Here is a 15,356-nt window from a genome sequence, read left to right as displayed (position 1 = left end):
GTATGTATTCATTTATGGGTACATATCTTATCATTAAATGTGTGACTTTATCATAAAATTTTCACTCATTCCAACTACAAAAAATGTAATTTTTTTACAAATGAGCATTAAAAAAAATCATAACTCACTTACAAACTTTTGCAACATCAAATACAAAAAATTTGGACATTTTCTTATGCCAATTTCTGACGATGTTACACATGTTTGTGTTAATGTTACAATATTTTGTGATAAAATAAATTTTCTGCATGACATTTATGAAAATTTAATTCTATGTAAGAATTTTTTTAATGTCAATTTGAAATTTTTTTACGTTTTTTGTGATAGAAATGAGTGAAAATTTTATGATAAAGTCATACATTTAATGGTAGGATATGTATCCATAAATGGCTACATACCAAGTTATATTTTCATACATGTATAACATGTACATATATATATATAACTAACATGAAAATATTTTTTGATGTGACACTTTTTTTTTCAAAATTGTCTCTCTTCTTAAATTGAAAGAAAACTTGAATTTGCAATAATACATTTTTTAAAAACCAAACAAAAATCTATTTTCAAAATAGAATTTTCAAATCACTTTTTAAAAAAATAATTCAAAAAATAGAACCAAACATAATGATTTTGATTTTCACCAGAGTTGCTCTCATAATTAGCTTTACAGTGTCCCGAATCAACTTACTGCAGGCCTATTGATACACACTATTATTTCTACCCTATTTTGACTTCTTGACAACTAAAACAATTGCATACCAATATGGGTTGGCTTGACAGATAAGAGCATCTCCAACGGTTAACCTAATATTTCACCAAATCTGAGTTAAAAAATGGCCATTTCCTGAATTTGATACTTCACACTCCAACGGTTCAGCTTCATCAAATATCAGTCAGGTCGACCGGTTGAACTGTTTGAACCAACCAAGTGAACTGACCGATGTGAACCGGTAGGGGGCGACCGGTTGGTTGACCAGCCGGTCGACCGGTAATCTTTATTTATTTATTTTTTCTGAATTTGATTTCCCTCCGTTTCTGTTCCTAATTATTTTGCTATTTGTTTTTCCCTCCATTGGTTTACCAAAATCTCATATAAACACATTATTATTTATATGCCAGACAACTACACAAGGATCATATCTTAGACAACTACACAAGGATCATATCTTAAACAAAAACAGAGGGTAATGGATACTTTGAAATCCATAATATTTACTTCATTTTCATCCTCTTCTTCTTCCTCCTCCTCTGATGAGGAGTCTGATGATGAATATATGATTACACTTTTAGCAGCTTATGAGCAGAATACCAGTAGTATGGTTCAGATTCTTAAGTCAAGTGATAGCTCAAAGAAAATAGGGGGTTCTATTGTAGGTCACAAGTATATACGCAGAGATAGAAGGCAAGGTCATGACAGATTGTTTGTAGATTATTTTGCTGCAAATCCAGTGTATTCACCTACAATATTTCGGAGACGTTTTCGAATGCGTCGTCCTTTGTATTTGTGAATTTTGAATGCAATCGAAGCACACAATCCATATTTTATTCAAAAACAAGATGCAACTCATGTACTTGGATTATCTGCCCTACAAAAAATGACTTCAGCGATGAGAATATTATCATACGGTGTCGCAGCAGATGCAGTTGATGATTACATACGTATTGGGGAAAGCACTGTGATTCAAAGTTTGCAACAATTTTGTTATTCAGTCATTGAAATCTTTGGAGTAGAATATCTGAGATCTCCGACACCAACTGACATTGCTAGGTTACTTGCTATTGGCGAGGTTCGGGGGTTTCCGGGTATGTTGGGAAGTTTAGATTGTATGCATTGGGAGTGGAAAAATTGTCCAAAAGCATGGCAAGGTCAATACGTAGGCCATCAAAAAAAGCCAACCATTATTCTTGAAGCAGTAGCTTCTTATGACTTATGGATTTGGCATGCATTTTTTGGAATGCCTGGGCCACACAATGACTTGAATGTATTAGACCGGTCACCTTTGTTTTCTGATCTTGCCCAAGGTAAGGCTCCCTCTGTCCACTATACTGTTAATGGACATAGTTACGATATGGGTTATTACCTTGCTGATGGTATATACCCGCAATGGGCAACACTGGTTCAAACAATTTCTTCTCCCCAAGGAGCAAAGAGACAACATTTTGCAATGATGCAAGAGTCTGCCAGGAAAGATGTCGAGCGGGCATTCGGAGTCCTCCAATCTCGATTCGCAATTATAGGTGGTGCTGTACGTTTTTGGGATCCAAAAATGCTTGCCAACATAATGAAGACTTGCATTATATTACACAATATGATTGTTGAAGATGAGAGGGAGGAGCACCTTGATTTTGATTATGAAATTTCATCTACCAACACACCAGTGCAACTTTCCTCTACTCCTACCAATGACTTTGAATCATTTTTGTCTCGTCATTTAGGTATTAGGGATAAAAATGCATATCATGCCCTCTGTAATGATTTAATAGAACATATGTGGCATCTTCGCGATGAAAACTAGATTCACCACAGATATATTTTGTAATTTTGTTTAGTAAAGAAATAGAAGGTTGTCTTGTTTGTAATCTTCATTATGATGCACTATATTAACCAAGTAACGCAGAAGTTATGTGATTAGATGTGCTATTGTGGTGATCCAATCTTCAATATTCATAATTGTTCTCTGTTCAATTTATAACAATCATCAAAATAATTTATTTCAGTATGACAATTCTGTTTTGGAGTTCTATAATTCTGTTTTGGAGTTACAAGTTTGGTTCACTATTGATTCCCCAATAAGTGTAGGAACACAAATATGAAATATAAAATATGACATATATGTTTTACATGAAATGAGTGTTATATGTGGATCTCATATCATGTACATCACATTTCATATGAGACATATCTGTCTCGTGTTTTGTATTTATATTCCTACCATTACTCATTGATTCCCTTCCATCCTTAAACAGTGAATCACACATTTCCTAAGAATCTTCAATCTTTTATCAAATTAAAATTTGATGACAAATTTAGTAAAAATCACCTCCAATCTACATCAAACTTTTACATTTATTTCATCAAATCAAGGCAAAAAAAAAGCTTTTTACCAAATTCGTGATTCTCAAACTATTGGGAATAGGTTTGGAATTTTTAAAAAGAGTTGATGATTAAGGGTTTGGCATTTTTAAGAAGTGAGGATTAGAGCATTCAATCTTTTCATCAAATGAAGCATTCAATTAAGTAAGGGTCTGGCTCGTGGGATTCATCATGCATGCCATTATTTGTGCATTCTAATAATTTTTTTTGTAAGGATTTATCTTCAATATTTATAATTGGACTGATTGCATGCATTTCAGTATGTATATGCAATGTATTTGTATGTATATTTATTTTAAATTCAATGCATTTTCATTATTCAATGCATACATTATGTGTGCATTATTCAATGTATTTATGCCATACATTATTTGTGGCATCAATTATTTGTGCCATTCCATAAATTATTTCTGCATTATTTGTGGCATCAATTATTTGTGCCATCCGTAAATGACTTTGATGTTGATGCATTCAACCTACTTTTCTGCCACATTCAACATTGACCCTACAGACATTGAACTATATGATATAAAATCATTTATTCAACCACCTACCATTCAGAAGATATCAATTCAACCACCTACCATCCTCTATATCATCTGAACATTGCCATCACCACATTCACATTTCACATGTTTTCACTGAAGCCCTCTAACCAGACACTGTACATTTTCAAGTGTGAATCTCCATCATCACGAAAGCAGCATCAGTAGGAACACTCTACATTTTCAAGTGTGAATCTCCATCATCACGAAAGCAGCATCAGTAGGAATAGAGGAACAAGGAAGATCATCAAAACAAGGCAGATCATCAAAACAGAACAAAAAGGCAGCATTATTGAGCAAGGTGAGTCACGGGGCAACCGGTTGGTCAACCGGCCCTTTCAATTTTTTTTTTTTTTTTGGTTCCAGTGTGCATGCCACTCAATTCTTCAACTGGTTTCTTCAACTGGTTTACAGAAGACAGGAACATAATTTCACTATTTGTTACTTTCATGTTTTCTAAATTAATGTTGTTTAAGTTTCACTTGATGTTACTTTCTTGTTTTCAAAATACATGTAATTTATTAAAACCTTTCATGTTTTGAAAATGAATGTTTTTTACTTTCATGTCTTGAAAATTAATGTAGTTCATTTCAACCTCAACCACAGAACAAGAGTTGAGTTTAATGTTTTTTAAATGACATTACTTTATTAAAACCTCAACTACAGATCAAGATTTTGATTTTTGCTTCATGTTACTTTAATGTTTTTAAAATGAATATAGTTTATTAAAACCTGCACTATAGAACAATATTTTGATTTGTACTTGATGTTACTTTGTAGTTGTATAAAATGAATGTAATTTACTAAAACCTGAACTACAATATTGAATTTTCAGTGCTCATGTTTTAAAACATGAGTCACATTCATTTGATATGTACTGTTTAGAGAGTCTGCATGCTTTTATACTACATTACTATGTTCTTAAATTTTCAGTGGCCATGCTTCATTAAAAATACATGTCTACATTTTAATTCTAAGTTCATGTTTTCAGTAAGCATTTTAAAAGACAGTGTTTATGTTAATTACTTCATTACAGCACATTTTTATTAAAATTCAACAGATATTTACATCATGCCTAGAACTAAAAGAGTGAGAACAGAAGCTGGTGAAAGTTCTAACCCTCAACGACGCGAACAACAGCAGCCTCAAAATCAGTCATATCCTACAGATGAATTTCTCAGTGAAAGTCATGAACTAGCCTTTCAAAATTTCTCAAGCCGACCTATTGTAACAGGGAGGAGGGTCAATCTGCCACCTCAATATGATGCACTACTAGTTAGTAAACTTGAATCAATGGGATGGCTAAATTTAATTAATTTACCCCAAAAGGTATATCCACGGCTAGTATCCTTTTTTTATGTTCACCTAAGAGTTACTCATGAAGAAGATGGAAATTTTACTCTTATCTCATATGTGAAAGGAAAGGGTGTACAGTTTGATGTTCCTACTTTGGCACGCATTATTGGAGTTGAGGTAGGTGAAGAAAATACCTATTTTCAGACTGAGGCTGAGTTAGTTAATATTGTCGATAATGGTTCTGATGTATATACTACTATATGTCAGAACAGATTTACTGGAACTAGTCTACAAGCAAGACATTTAAAATCTTATCTTCGCATCCTCCACCGGTGGATTGTAGAAAATGTCACTCCGAAAAAAGGACATCATGATGCGGTCCCATATTTTAATGCCTATTTGTTATACTGTTTTGAGATTGGGCAGAAGTTAGATGTGTCTTACATAATTATGAAAGAAATGGTGCTGGCAAATCAAGAAATGGGCCGGTCATTACTGTTTGGGGCGCTCTTGACAAAAATTTTCAAATATTTTAAGGTTCATCTTGCAAATGAAATGGAGATCAAAATCCGTTCACCCATTATGCAATATACTGTGAATCGTGCTGGTGCAGCCGCCAATTTAATGGGAAATGATAATGCTGCAGAAGATTCAGTGGATGAAGTCCCACCAGATGATGGTCGACAAGATCCTCCTGTCAATGTGATGCCATCAACTGAACCACCTCAATATTGGACTGATTTTTTGGCCATAGAAGAACAACGTTATATCAACGCGTTGAATGGGAACATCAAATGGCTAATCAGGTCAATTCGTTGGGTACTCAGTTTGAGACATTTGCCACTGCACAGAACTCATTAATTGAACAATTTGGTGAGTTTCGTTTGGACATTGGAAGACGTCATGACATGGCAAACAATCGCATTGATAGAATTGAGCATCGTGTAAATGACATATACCATCACTACTTCCCTCCTCCACCACAACCAAATAATGACTGCTGATCGGTGTGCCATAATGTTAATCCATTGTTTTGTCTTGTATTATTTTCACAACCTTTTGTTAGGTAAATTTCTTTTATGAATGTACTGATTTTGTAATATTATGTGATATAAAATGATCTTGCTTGGGTATTACTTTAGCACCATCTTTTCGACCTTCACTCATACCATAATCTGTAATACGTTATTAATGTTTCTGATTACTTAAATTTGTATGAAAGTTTTTGAAAGGTGTAATGGTAACCAAAGAAAAGAATAAAGGATGTATTTATATGTAAGTAGTTATCTGTAATACTGTATGTACATGTACAACATATTCTTATTTGAGAAATCAGACAGAGGAGATTCATTGAGATGAAGATAAGACGCAGATTGAATGAAGGGTGAAATTATAAAACCTTGGAATTATAATCATCTATAACAATATGAAGATGTAGCCTATTGGACTTGATTGCGTAACAGAAGAACAACACCCATTTAGATAGTTGTAGGAAATTGTAGAAGAAAAAAATATATATGAGCCCCTTATCTGACATATCCATGAAGAAGAATTGCATTCATGATAAGTACTTAGCAATTGGTGTGTTTTGTTTTTACCAATCAATATGGTATCCAAAGAAGCAGTAGAGAATAGATCGCAACCATCTCAAGAAACAAAAACTGAGTACAAATTAATTAATTTCTCATTTTACATATATAGAAAACGCAAGTGAGACATTTCATATAACTGTACACAGTTTTTCCGTTTCCTTTTCCAATAGATGACACCAATAGATGAAACCAGTAAATACAGAACCTTTCAAGGTAATCTATTAGTTGTTCGAAATAAAATCTGTCGTTGAAGATCTTCGTAGTATGCCATTTGCATTGGATTTAAATTTGTCATGTCCATTGACATTATTTTATGATCTTCATTTCGTTGTTCTCTTTCATTTATCATAGATAGGAGTTTTAGTTGTTCCTCCCTATCTTCGGCCCTTCTTCGACGGTCTGCAGCTTTCTGGTTACGGTCGATCGCCTTTTGTTCATCTCGCTCAATAGTTCTAGCAGAAATAGTTGATAACACTTCAACCAGTTTGGATTGGTTGGCAGCGATTTCATCAAATCTACTATCGTGGGTTGTTTGATTCTTCAACTTCTCTTTCGCTGCTTTAGTACCAATTGGTCGTGTTGATGGATTAGATGGTTCTTCGTGCAGAACATTATTCTGGTTGGATTGAAATGCATCAGATTCTCCAGTTGGTGGATTAGAACATGGATAAGCATGTTGCGTACTCTTTTTGGATTGTGTTCGAAATTCATCCCACTTACAACTTCGGCGCAAAATATCCCAACATGTATCAAATGTGAAGTGTTTTTTCTGTATTACATGATACATCTGCTTTGCTTCAACGACCTTCAAGAAAAAATTACAACAATTTTAATAACAAATATGCATTTACAAAAGAAATTTGATATTTAGGGTTTGTTTGGGATGTCCTAAAAAAGTGCACTTTTTGACTTATTGGTGGGTTTGGGTTGGGTTTGATGTGATGTGTTAGAGAGGTGATGTGATTTAAATAAGATGATGTGACTTAAATAAGATAGTGACTTTTTGACTTTTTGACTTATTTGGCACATGCCAAACTAGCCCTTAATAACACAAATAAATGTTACCATGTCTGCCTCAGTTGTTCCACTTTGTTGCCTCAGTTGAATTTGTTCAAGAAAACCACAGAATTTATTAATTGCCTTTTGCATGGCAGACCAACGGTGAGACAAAGAAATACGGTTTCGATTTGATTCACCACTCAATTGTGAATTAAAATTAACAAGTACTCGTTCCCAAAATATAACCATAGTCTGACTATTACCAATAATGGGATCTTGAGAGACTGCTAACCAAGATCTACATAAAGTTTCATCTTCTATAATTGTAAATGCTTTACCACGAGAAACACGAGAAGTTTCTGAAATGAAATGATTATCACTGCTCTGCGTGTTTTGTTCTCGCGAAGTTTCCGACATAAAATTAATATCAGTGTTGTGCTGAAACATTTGTGATTCTTCAAACATTTGAAAATCTTCCATAACTTAAAAAAAATACAGTACATACAATATGTAAAATAGTAAAAAATATTAGAATGATATACAATATAAATTAAAGTTTCAAAGGAGAAAAATCACAGAAGAAACAAAATTCACAGCATACAATGTAATGCTCTTCTCAAAATAAAAGACTCTGTCATCTTGATATACAAAACTGATATATTTTATACCACACATTATCAACGGTAAATTTTAAAAAAACTCTGTTCATGCAACGGTAAATTTATTAAAACGGCTACTTTTTAAAATATTTCTATGAGCGGCAAATTATCAAAAGACTCTGTCCATCCAACGGTAAATTTACTGAAACGACTAATTTTAAAATATTTATATAAAAGATAACAATTTGAATTATATTTTCACTGAAATTGAAATTTATATCACCCTTCAAATTATTTCAAATTATTCCAAGTCCACAATTTTACCTGTTCAAACCAAACCTGTCAAACCAAACCTGTTCAAGGCAGTACCATTCTCATGCGTAGACCGGGCGACCGGTTGGTTGACCGGTTCACCTATACAGCTCAGGCCACGGACCAATTCAAACCCATCAATTCAGCCAGTTCAAACCCCTCACAGTCCAAACCCGTCGCCTAATCTGATGAACCGGTTGACCGGTTGGTCAACCGGCCGGGCAACCGGCCGAGCAACCGATGTATCTCCTTCAACGGTCAGTAACAGTGATTTGGTAAAATCCAGAACTTGTTCTCAGTTTGATACTTTTTTTGCTGATTTCTCATTTTGATATTCATTTGATGCAACGGTTGGAGCATGGAAAAGTACATTTTTCATCAAAATTTAAATCTGATATCAATTTTGGTTCAGCGTTGGAGATGGTCTAAGGTGGTGTCTTACTGATTGTGATCCCTAAGTTTGAATCTTACTGTTGTACAATACGTCTTTCTTTCTTCCATTTCGCTCCCACCGACTGCAAGACAGTAAAACAAAGAGGAGAAGAAGAAAGAGAGCAAGAAAGAAGAAAAACAAAGCAATTGTACTAGTTATGATCATCACAAGGGAAGAAGTGATGATTTTGGGGGTCATTGTGTAATATGTTGGAAACTTTACCACCAATCACAATGGATGACCCTTTTGTCATGTTTAACTTAAAGTTCTTAGTATTTTTGTTCTTTATGAATCAAAATCCAGTTTCCAAGAACAACAAACAAATCAAATTATCAATTCTAATTCTATTTTATGAGACCTAGTTATAATACAGATTCAATCAAGGGTGTGATGGTCTTGAGCTCTAGTTTTCCTTTACTTAAAGCAACAACATCAATGGGACTGTTCATAACTTTTCAGTTATTAAAAAAGAAGAAACACTAAAATTTGCTTTTGTAAAGGACCATTCCAATCTTAAAAAGACAATTTACATGCCTAAATACTTTTATTTTGGTATGACTTTGATAAGGAAAATTATAGTCTGCTTTTAGGGCAATGTTTAATGGCCCCAGAAGCCGTTCGTTCACGTGGTGAACATTGTTTCAGGAGCACTGAATACCATTTTGTTTACTAGAGTGTTTATGACAAAAGGATGCACCATTCCCAAAACAAAAACAAAAACAAAAAAACAACAATTATTTTGTTTTACCCTGTATTTCTTCTCAAAGTAATATGGGATTATCATATAATTCCACTACTTTTTGACTCACCCATTGACAATATTAGAAAAAGCAATCGACAACAAACACAAAAATCTATTCTAAAGACAGATTTTGCTGAGCATCACAATCACAAGGCATTGACAACATAAAGTTGGACCTCACTTTAATCACAAACAGATCAACTTTAACTTCAATGGAGTAAAAATTATCTGCATGCATGATTGCTTTGAAGACAGTAATTTTCTCCAATCATTTAGTACATCCGAATAATTGGCATAAAGCTTTCCCACCATTAAACAGACAAGCGTTGTCAAACTTTATATATTCTTTCATAGGGCACGGGATTCTCTGTCTACAAATGAAACGACAATTATCACACTTGCAAATATATTTGGGCGTGATTAAATATACGTGGGGTTACCTGATATTGTAATCATTTATGATCAGCATGAAGAATATGATGTTTCCACAACTGCATTGAGATGGGAAGTTTGGAAACAACTTTCATAGGTTAGCTTGCTAGGTTGGTGAGTGACCAGCTTTGTTTGATTACCACAGAGAAAGGACAACTGTTTTTTCATCATTCATGTGCCATCTGGTGGTTAGGAAGAGCTCAGAAAAAAATCTCAACAAAAAAAGGGCAGCAAAAACATCCTGCCAACAGATTGTGTTCTTCCCACAACTAAAGATTCCATAGGCCTCATTTGGCCTCATTTTATTGCACTGTTGGAAGGGTTTGTGTCTGATGCATGCATGACAGGGTCTTCATTCTGCACATATGAGAGGTCACATTCTATCAACTTAATAGGAATCATAATCATACACCATCTATTGACAATTGAAAAAAGCTTATGCAAAAAATAGAGGGCATTGTTTAGGATTTTAATCCTAAATTGTTAAACATAGCCATAAAGGCTGTAAGAGCTAAGGATTCAACCTTTTTGACATATAATTGTGTACTTAGATTCAAAACATCACAAACTGGTTAGTTAATAACCAGAAAACATCAAAAACAGACTCTACAGTTTACAATGGGCTGGTGGACTGTCCTAATGGTCAGTGGAGATTCTCTGTTTGGATTTCCCATGTCAGCCTATTGCAAGGTCTCTTTCCACCACGATTACACTTAAAACAAAAATAAATAAAAAACATCATAAGGTGCTTTTGGACAGGGGAGATTCAGAGACAGAGAGTATTCGGCCTCTAATGGTCTGTCATGTGCATCCTAGATGAGTAGGTTCTGATTAATTTACCCGAGCCATGTGATCATCATGAGAAAAATGTTAGGTTCTGCATAATAGGAAAAAGGTCTATCAATAATTTGGGTTCTATTTTTATTGGAGAGAAAGAAAGTAATGGAGGTCATAGGTAATTAGCTAGGCAGGCTAGGCTCAGATTTCAAGGCTTCCTTTTGTAGATTTTTTCCAGTTTCTTTTGTTACAAATTCTTTACAAACTAGTTTATTTTCTGGGAGTTTAGTTTTTTATTGAACAGACATATTTCCAGGGCACCTTCAATTGCCCTGGCAGCAGCCAAGTTGTCATAGTATAAGGGTTCCAAATATTTGAGGTTTGTCGTATCAACAGAAATAACATTGCAAATTCAACTTTTATTCCCTGCCTTCTTAGCGACCAACCAGAGTCATGTAAAAACAGTTTGCAGACATCTAAAACATTCAATAATGTTGTTTAAGAGTTTATGTTTCCAACTGCATTTTATTTGATATACATTAAATTATATTTAATTTTTGAAAGAATTCAGAAAGGATGCTACTCTTCTCTAGTCTTTATCCCACCTTTTGGTGCAGTCAGCGATATATGTGAGCTTAAACAACTTGCATAATACAACATACAAAGCAGATGCCACAAAATTTGGAGTGAAAATATGGTTTATTTAATAGCAAACTACATAGATGCTATCATATTTGTGCTATATTTATTTTTTAAAATACCAATAATGCAAACCTAGCAATTTATTCCATAACATTCCTTTTCAACTTTAATTCATCTCATGATCATTCTACAATAAATTTCACAATTTTTTATCAAAAAGAAAAGCGTTTTCATTGGTCTCTTGGTCTAGAAATATTTCGTCAAGATGAAAGTCTAACAATGTCTATGAAGCTAAATAAAGTAACAGTGCTATCAGTACACTGTAGATGACATACATGCATTGAAATCGAGAGACTATTTCTTGTTTCTTCTTAGCAGATAACATATTTACCTCAATTTAGGCCAAAGAAGGCACAAAGACTGCCCTTGAGAGCGAACAAACTTTGAACATATGTGCTTTTCAACTTTGGCTGTGGAAAAATATGATCTCATACTTCTAATATGAATATTCTTTGGACCTCATTATTGTTCATGGTAACCAAATTACAAGAATACAGTAACCCTGGTTTCCCTGTAGGTCATTTCCTGTTGTCAATCCTCAAAAGTCCATTGTCAATCCACAAAATCTGAAAGACTAATGTTGAAGAGACTTTTGGAAACAAGTGACTGGACATCCCATTAAAACTCTGATAGAGAGTAGAGAATGCATCATCGCCTGTTTTTGATCAGCTGTATTGGCTTTTGCTATCATCTCCATAGTTCATGAGACTTGAGAGTAAGAGGAAATATCAGGTGTGTCCATGCATGTGCTGTGTCCTGCGCTATGTTTCCATCCAAACATCTTGACTTGGTAATTCTGCATTACACAACAGATGCTCATACTCGCAGTTCAATTCCTCTTCACAATTCACCAGAAGGATCCTTTATGATAACACTTATAGATTGACCTCATCATAATAACTTCAAAATTAAGTGTTATTTCCATTTGGACTTCGCCAACATACAAAAATGCTTCCTCGCTTCTGAAAAAACATTGATCCTCATCAGGGGTTCTTCAAAATCAAATCATCCACCAAAACTCATGATTGTGACTTCACAGTTGTCCTATCACCTTTCTGTTGGACCTGGGCAGGAAATGTTGGGAGCAAATTCAGATATTCATGATATTTTTCATCCTTTGACAGCAAGTCTATTACGATGGAGACTGTGGATGCATCTGGTGAAACATCTCTCTCAACCATTTTCCGAAGCAGTTCTACCACTTTTGGTGCCTCATTATTTTCGCAGAAGCCTCTCATAAGTGTATTATATGTGACAACATTTGGAGCACACTCTTTCTCTTCCATTTCTAGGAACAAATCATTTGCCTTTTCCAACTGCCCTTCTTTACAGAGCCCATGGATTATGATGGAATATGTTACAACAGTTGGCACCCAGCCTTTCTCAGACAATTTGTAGAATAACTCCGTAGCAATATCAAGCTTTCCTGCTTTACAAAACCCATCAAGGATACAGTTAAAAATTCCAATGGTTGGTTCAAAGCCATTATTTCCAAGAGTCTGAAACAATTCCACTGCCTCCAAAAGGCAGTCATTCTTGCAAAGGCCATCCAAGAAAATGTTATATGTACATGAATTTGGCCTCAGGTCATGAACTTGAATTTCAACATAAATTTTCCGAGCATCCCCAACTTTGCCTTCCTGAAACAGACCAGTTAACAAGGTGTTATAGGTAATAATGGTGGGCTTGATACCTTTACGAATCATATGCCTGTAAAGTCTCATTGCTTCCTCTGTCCTCCTACTCTTGCAATACCCATTGATCAAGACATTGTAACTAATAGCATCACATTCATGGCCCTTGGTTGGCATCGAAACAAACAATCCCATTGCATCATCAACTCTGCCCTCCATACAGAACCCATCCATCAATGTGTTATACGTAAAAGAATCAGGCCTCACACCTCTCTCAATCATCAATTCTAGCAACCTATTTGCTTCTTGGGTCTTCCCCTCCTTGCATAGTGCATTTATGAACACATTAAATGTTACTACATTAGGACGGATGCCTCCATCCAGCATTTCATTAAAGAAACCTTTGGCTTCTTCCCACCCATCCGCACTGTACAAACCACAGATTAGAGAGCTATAAACTACCACATCCGGAGAAATCCCCTTACCCTTCATCTCCAAAAACAATTCCTTACCCTTATCTACCATCCCATCTTTACAAAGACTGTCAATAATGGTGCTATAACAAACCAAATTAGGTTTGAATTCTAAATTTAGACGGCCATTCCCATTCACCATTTCTTGATGCAAGTGAAGCGCAAGCCCCGTGTTGCCCGTTCTACACAACCCATTTATCAAAGTCCCAAATGTAATTACATTAGGTCTGCAACCCAATTCAAGCATTTTCTCAAACAACTTGGCTGCATCCCCAACCTTACCTACCAAACACAACCCTTTAACCAAAGATGTGTAAGTAACAGTATTTGGAGTATAACCCCTCTTTAGAATTCCACCCAAAACAGCAAAACCAAACCCAACTCGATTCAAATTGCAAAAGCTATTGAGCAAGATGTTTAGTGTAATATAATTGGAAGACGCACCGAATGTACTCATCCTATTATACAGTGAAATTACATGATTGTAATGCTTGATTTTGGCAACTGCACCTAACAAGAGATTGAATGATGAGATTTGAGGAATGGGTTTCATGAGAAGCATCTGATCAAACAAGTTAAACGCATCCTTGAGGTTTATATTGCCTGATTTACAGTTTATTTTGAGCAACTTTTCAAGTGCGGTTTGCTCTGGGATTTCTGGAATTGAGTTTCTTGTTGTGAATTTGGGATTTGGAGTACTGAAAGACGAAAGATTACCTCTTCGAACAGTGTTCGAAATAGCAGTTGCTGCAGAAGAAGGTGAAGCTCGGAAAGCCATCTGTGTCACCGTGTGAGAGATTACGAGAGAGAGGGAGATTTTCTGGGTTTGGGCCGAGTTCATTTGCCACATCACAGGCCATTGCACATAGTGGAACGGAAAATGCTAGTCGTACCAAATTTTCTACCAAATAAATGATTAAATGTGTCAGTAGTGTTGGGTTCACAATATGAGACATTTGGTCATTTGTTTGATAAAAAATTTGATGTCCCTAGCATTACCCGGATGGAACAGAATAATCCTAACTAGTATTAATTGATAGAATAATCCTCACTAGTATTAATTGATAATGTGATTTAATTTAAGAGGTTTTTAAAATTTGTAATGACATTAATGAGTGTGATCAATAATAATATCATAATCTGATCAAAAATAATAATAATGTCATAATTAATATTGATACACTAATTAATATATTAATTGATGCATTAAATACAACATAGTTTGGAAAGTGAAGTTAAAAACATTTTAGATATAAATCATAATAACTTCTTTTTTTTAAATGATAGAATCAAGGCTGGCACATCATTGTAAATCAAAATTTTATATAAATTTTTGCTGATTATAATTTGTCTCTGCACAACCAAGTAATGATATACAATAAAATATTTATACAGAATTCTTATGCAAGATAATGTATGTAATTGTTATTCTATTATTTTAGAACAAAAGACCTATTACTTGAGCTTCTAATTTCAAAAAAAATCACTGCCACAATACCACTTTTGAATGAAAATTGTGCTTTGAAAATTATATTTATATATCATTTTTTACTGTCACTTAATTTATTGTTGTGCAACCCAAATAAGGATTCATCATTCATCTATCATCATGCCTAATTAATTCCGTAATGAAGAAAAACCAGATGTGTGTTGCGTCATGTTTTTGAAAGACTCTTTTATTTTTATAATAAAGATCAAAACAGCAATTAATCCAACCTTATTT

The 15,356-nt window shown here is 34.4% G+C and overlaps 3 protein-coding genes and 1 pseudogene across 5 annotated transcripts; 2 read left to right on the top strand and 2 right to left on the bottom strand.

Annotated features, from left to right (window-relative positions):
- The first annotated feature begins 1,190 nt into the window (after positions 1-1,190).
- On the top strand, positions 1,191-2,519 carry LOC114295974 (uncharacterized; annotated as a pseudogene).
- On the top strand, positions 2,463-6,082 carry LOC145806683 (uncharacterized). The gene is made up of 2 exons (XM_082904241.1): positions 2,463-3,943; positions 4,703-6,082. The coding sequence occupies exon 2, from the start codon at positions 4,714-4,716 to the stop codon at positions 5,797-5,799; it is 1,086 nt and encodes a 361-aa protein (XP_082760367.1). The 5' UTR covers positions 2,463-3,943; positions 4,703-4,713; the 3' UTR covers positions 5,800-6,082.
- A 513-nt stretch (positions 6,083-6,595) lies between these two features.
- On the bottom strand, positions 6,596-14,510 carry LOC114321480 (uncharacterized). Of its 3 annotated transcripts, none has more exons than XM_082904239.1 (3): positions 11,858-14,510; positions 10,056-10,404; positions 6,596-7,335 (listed from the first exon to the last, which is right to left on the bottom strand). In XM_082904239.1, exon 1 carries the CDS (start codon positions 14,481-14,483, stop codon positions 12,546-12,548), a length of 1,938 nt encoding a protein of 645 aa, XP_082760365.1. In that variant the 5' UTR covers positions 14,484-14,510; the 3' UTR covers positions 6,596-7,335; positions 10,056-10,404; positions 11,858-12,545. The 3 variants fall into 3 exon arrangements, with proteins under 3 accessions (XP_082760365.1, XP_082760366.1, XP_082760364.1); XM_082904240.1 differs by lacking the exon at positions 6,596-7,335 and adding an exon at positions 9,772-9,986; XM_082904238.1 differs by lacking the exon at positions 6,596-7,335 and having other exon boundaries at positions 9,772-10,404.
- On the bottom strand, positions 6,739-8,009 carry LOC145806920 (uncharacterized). Its single transcript, XM_082904777.1, has 2 exons — positions 7,596-8,009; positions 6,739-7,335 (listed from the first exon to the last, which is right to left on the bottom strand). Exons 1-2 carry the CDS (start codon positions 8,007-8,009, stop codon positions 6,739-6,741), a joined length of 1,011 nt encoding a protein of 336 aa, XP_082760903.1.
- Positions 14,511-15,356: the final 846 nt, after the last annotated feature.

The sequence above is a fragment of the Camellia sinensis genome, chromosome 14 (assembly GCF_055761805.1).
Source record: "Camellia sinensis isolate YWXY chromosome 14, ASM5576180v1, whole genome shotgun sequence".
In the NCBI taxonomy this organism is placed as follows: domain Eukaryota; kingdom Viridiplantae; phylum Streptophyta; class Magnoliopsida; order Ericales; family Theaceae; genus Camellia; species Camellia sinensis.
This window is presented reverse-complemented; position numbering and strand designations above follow the sequence as displayed.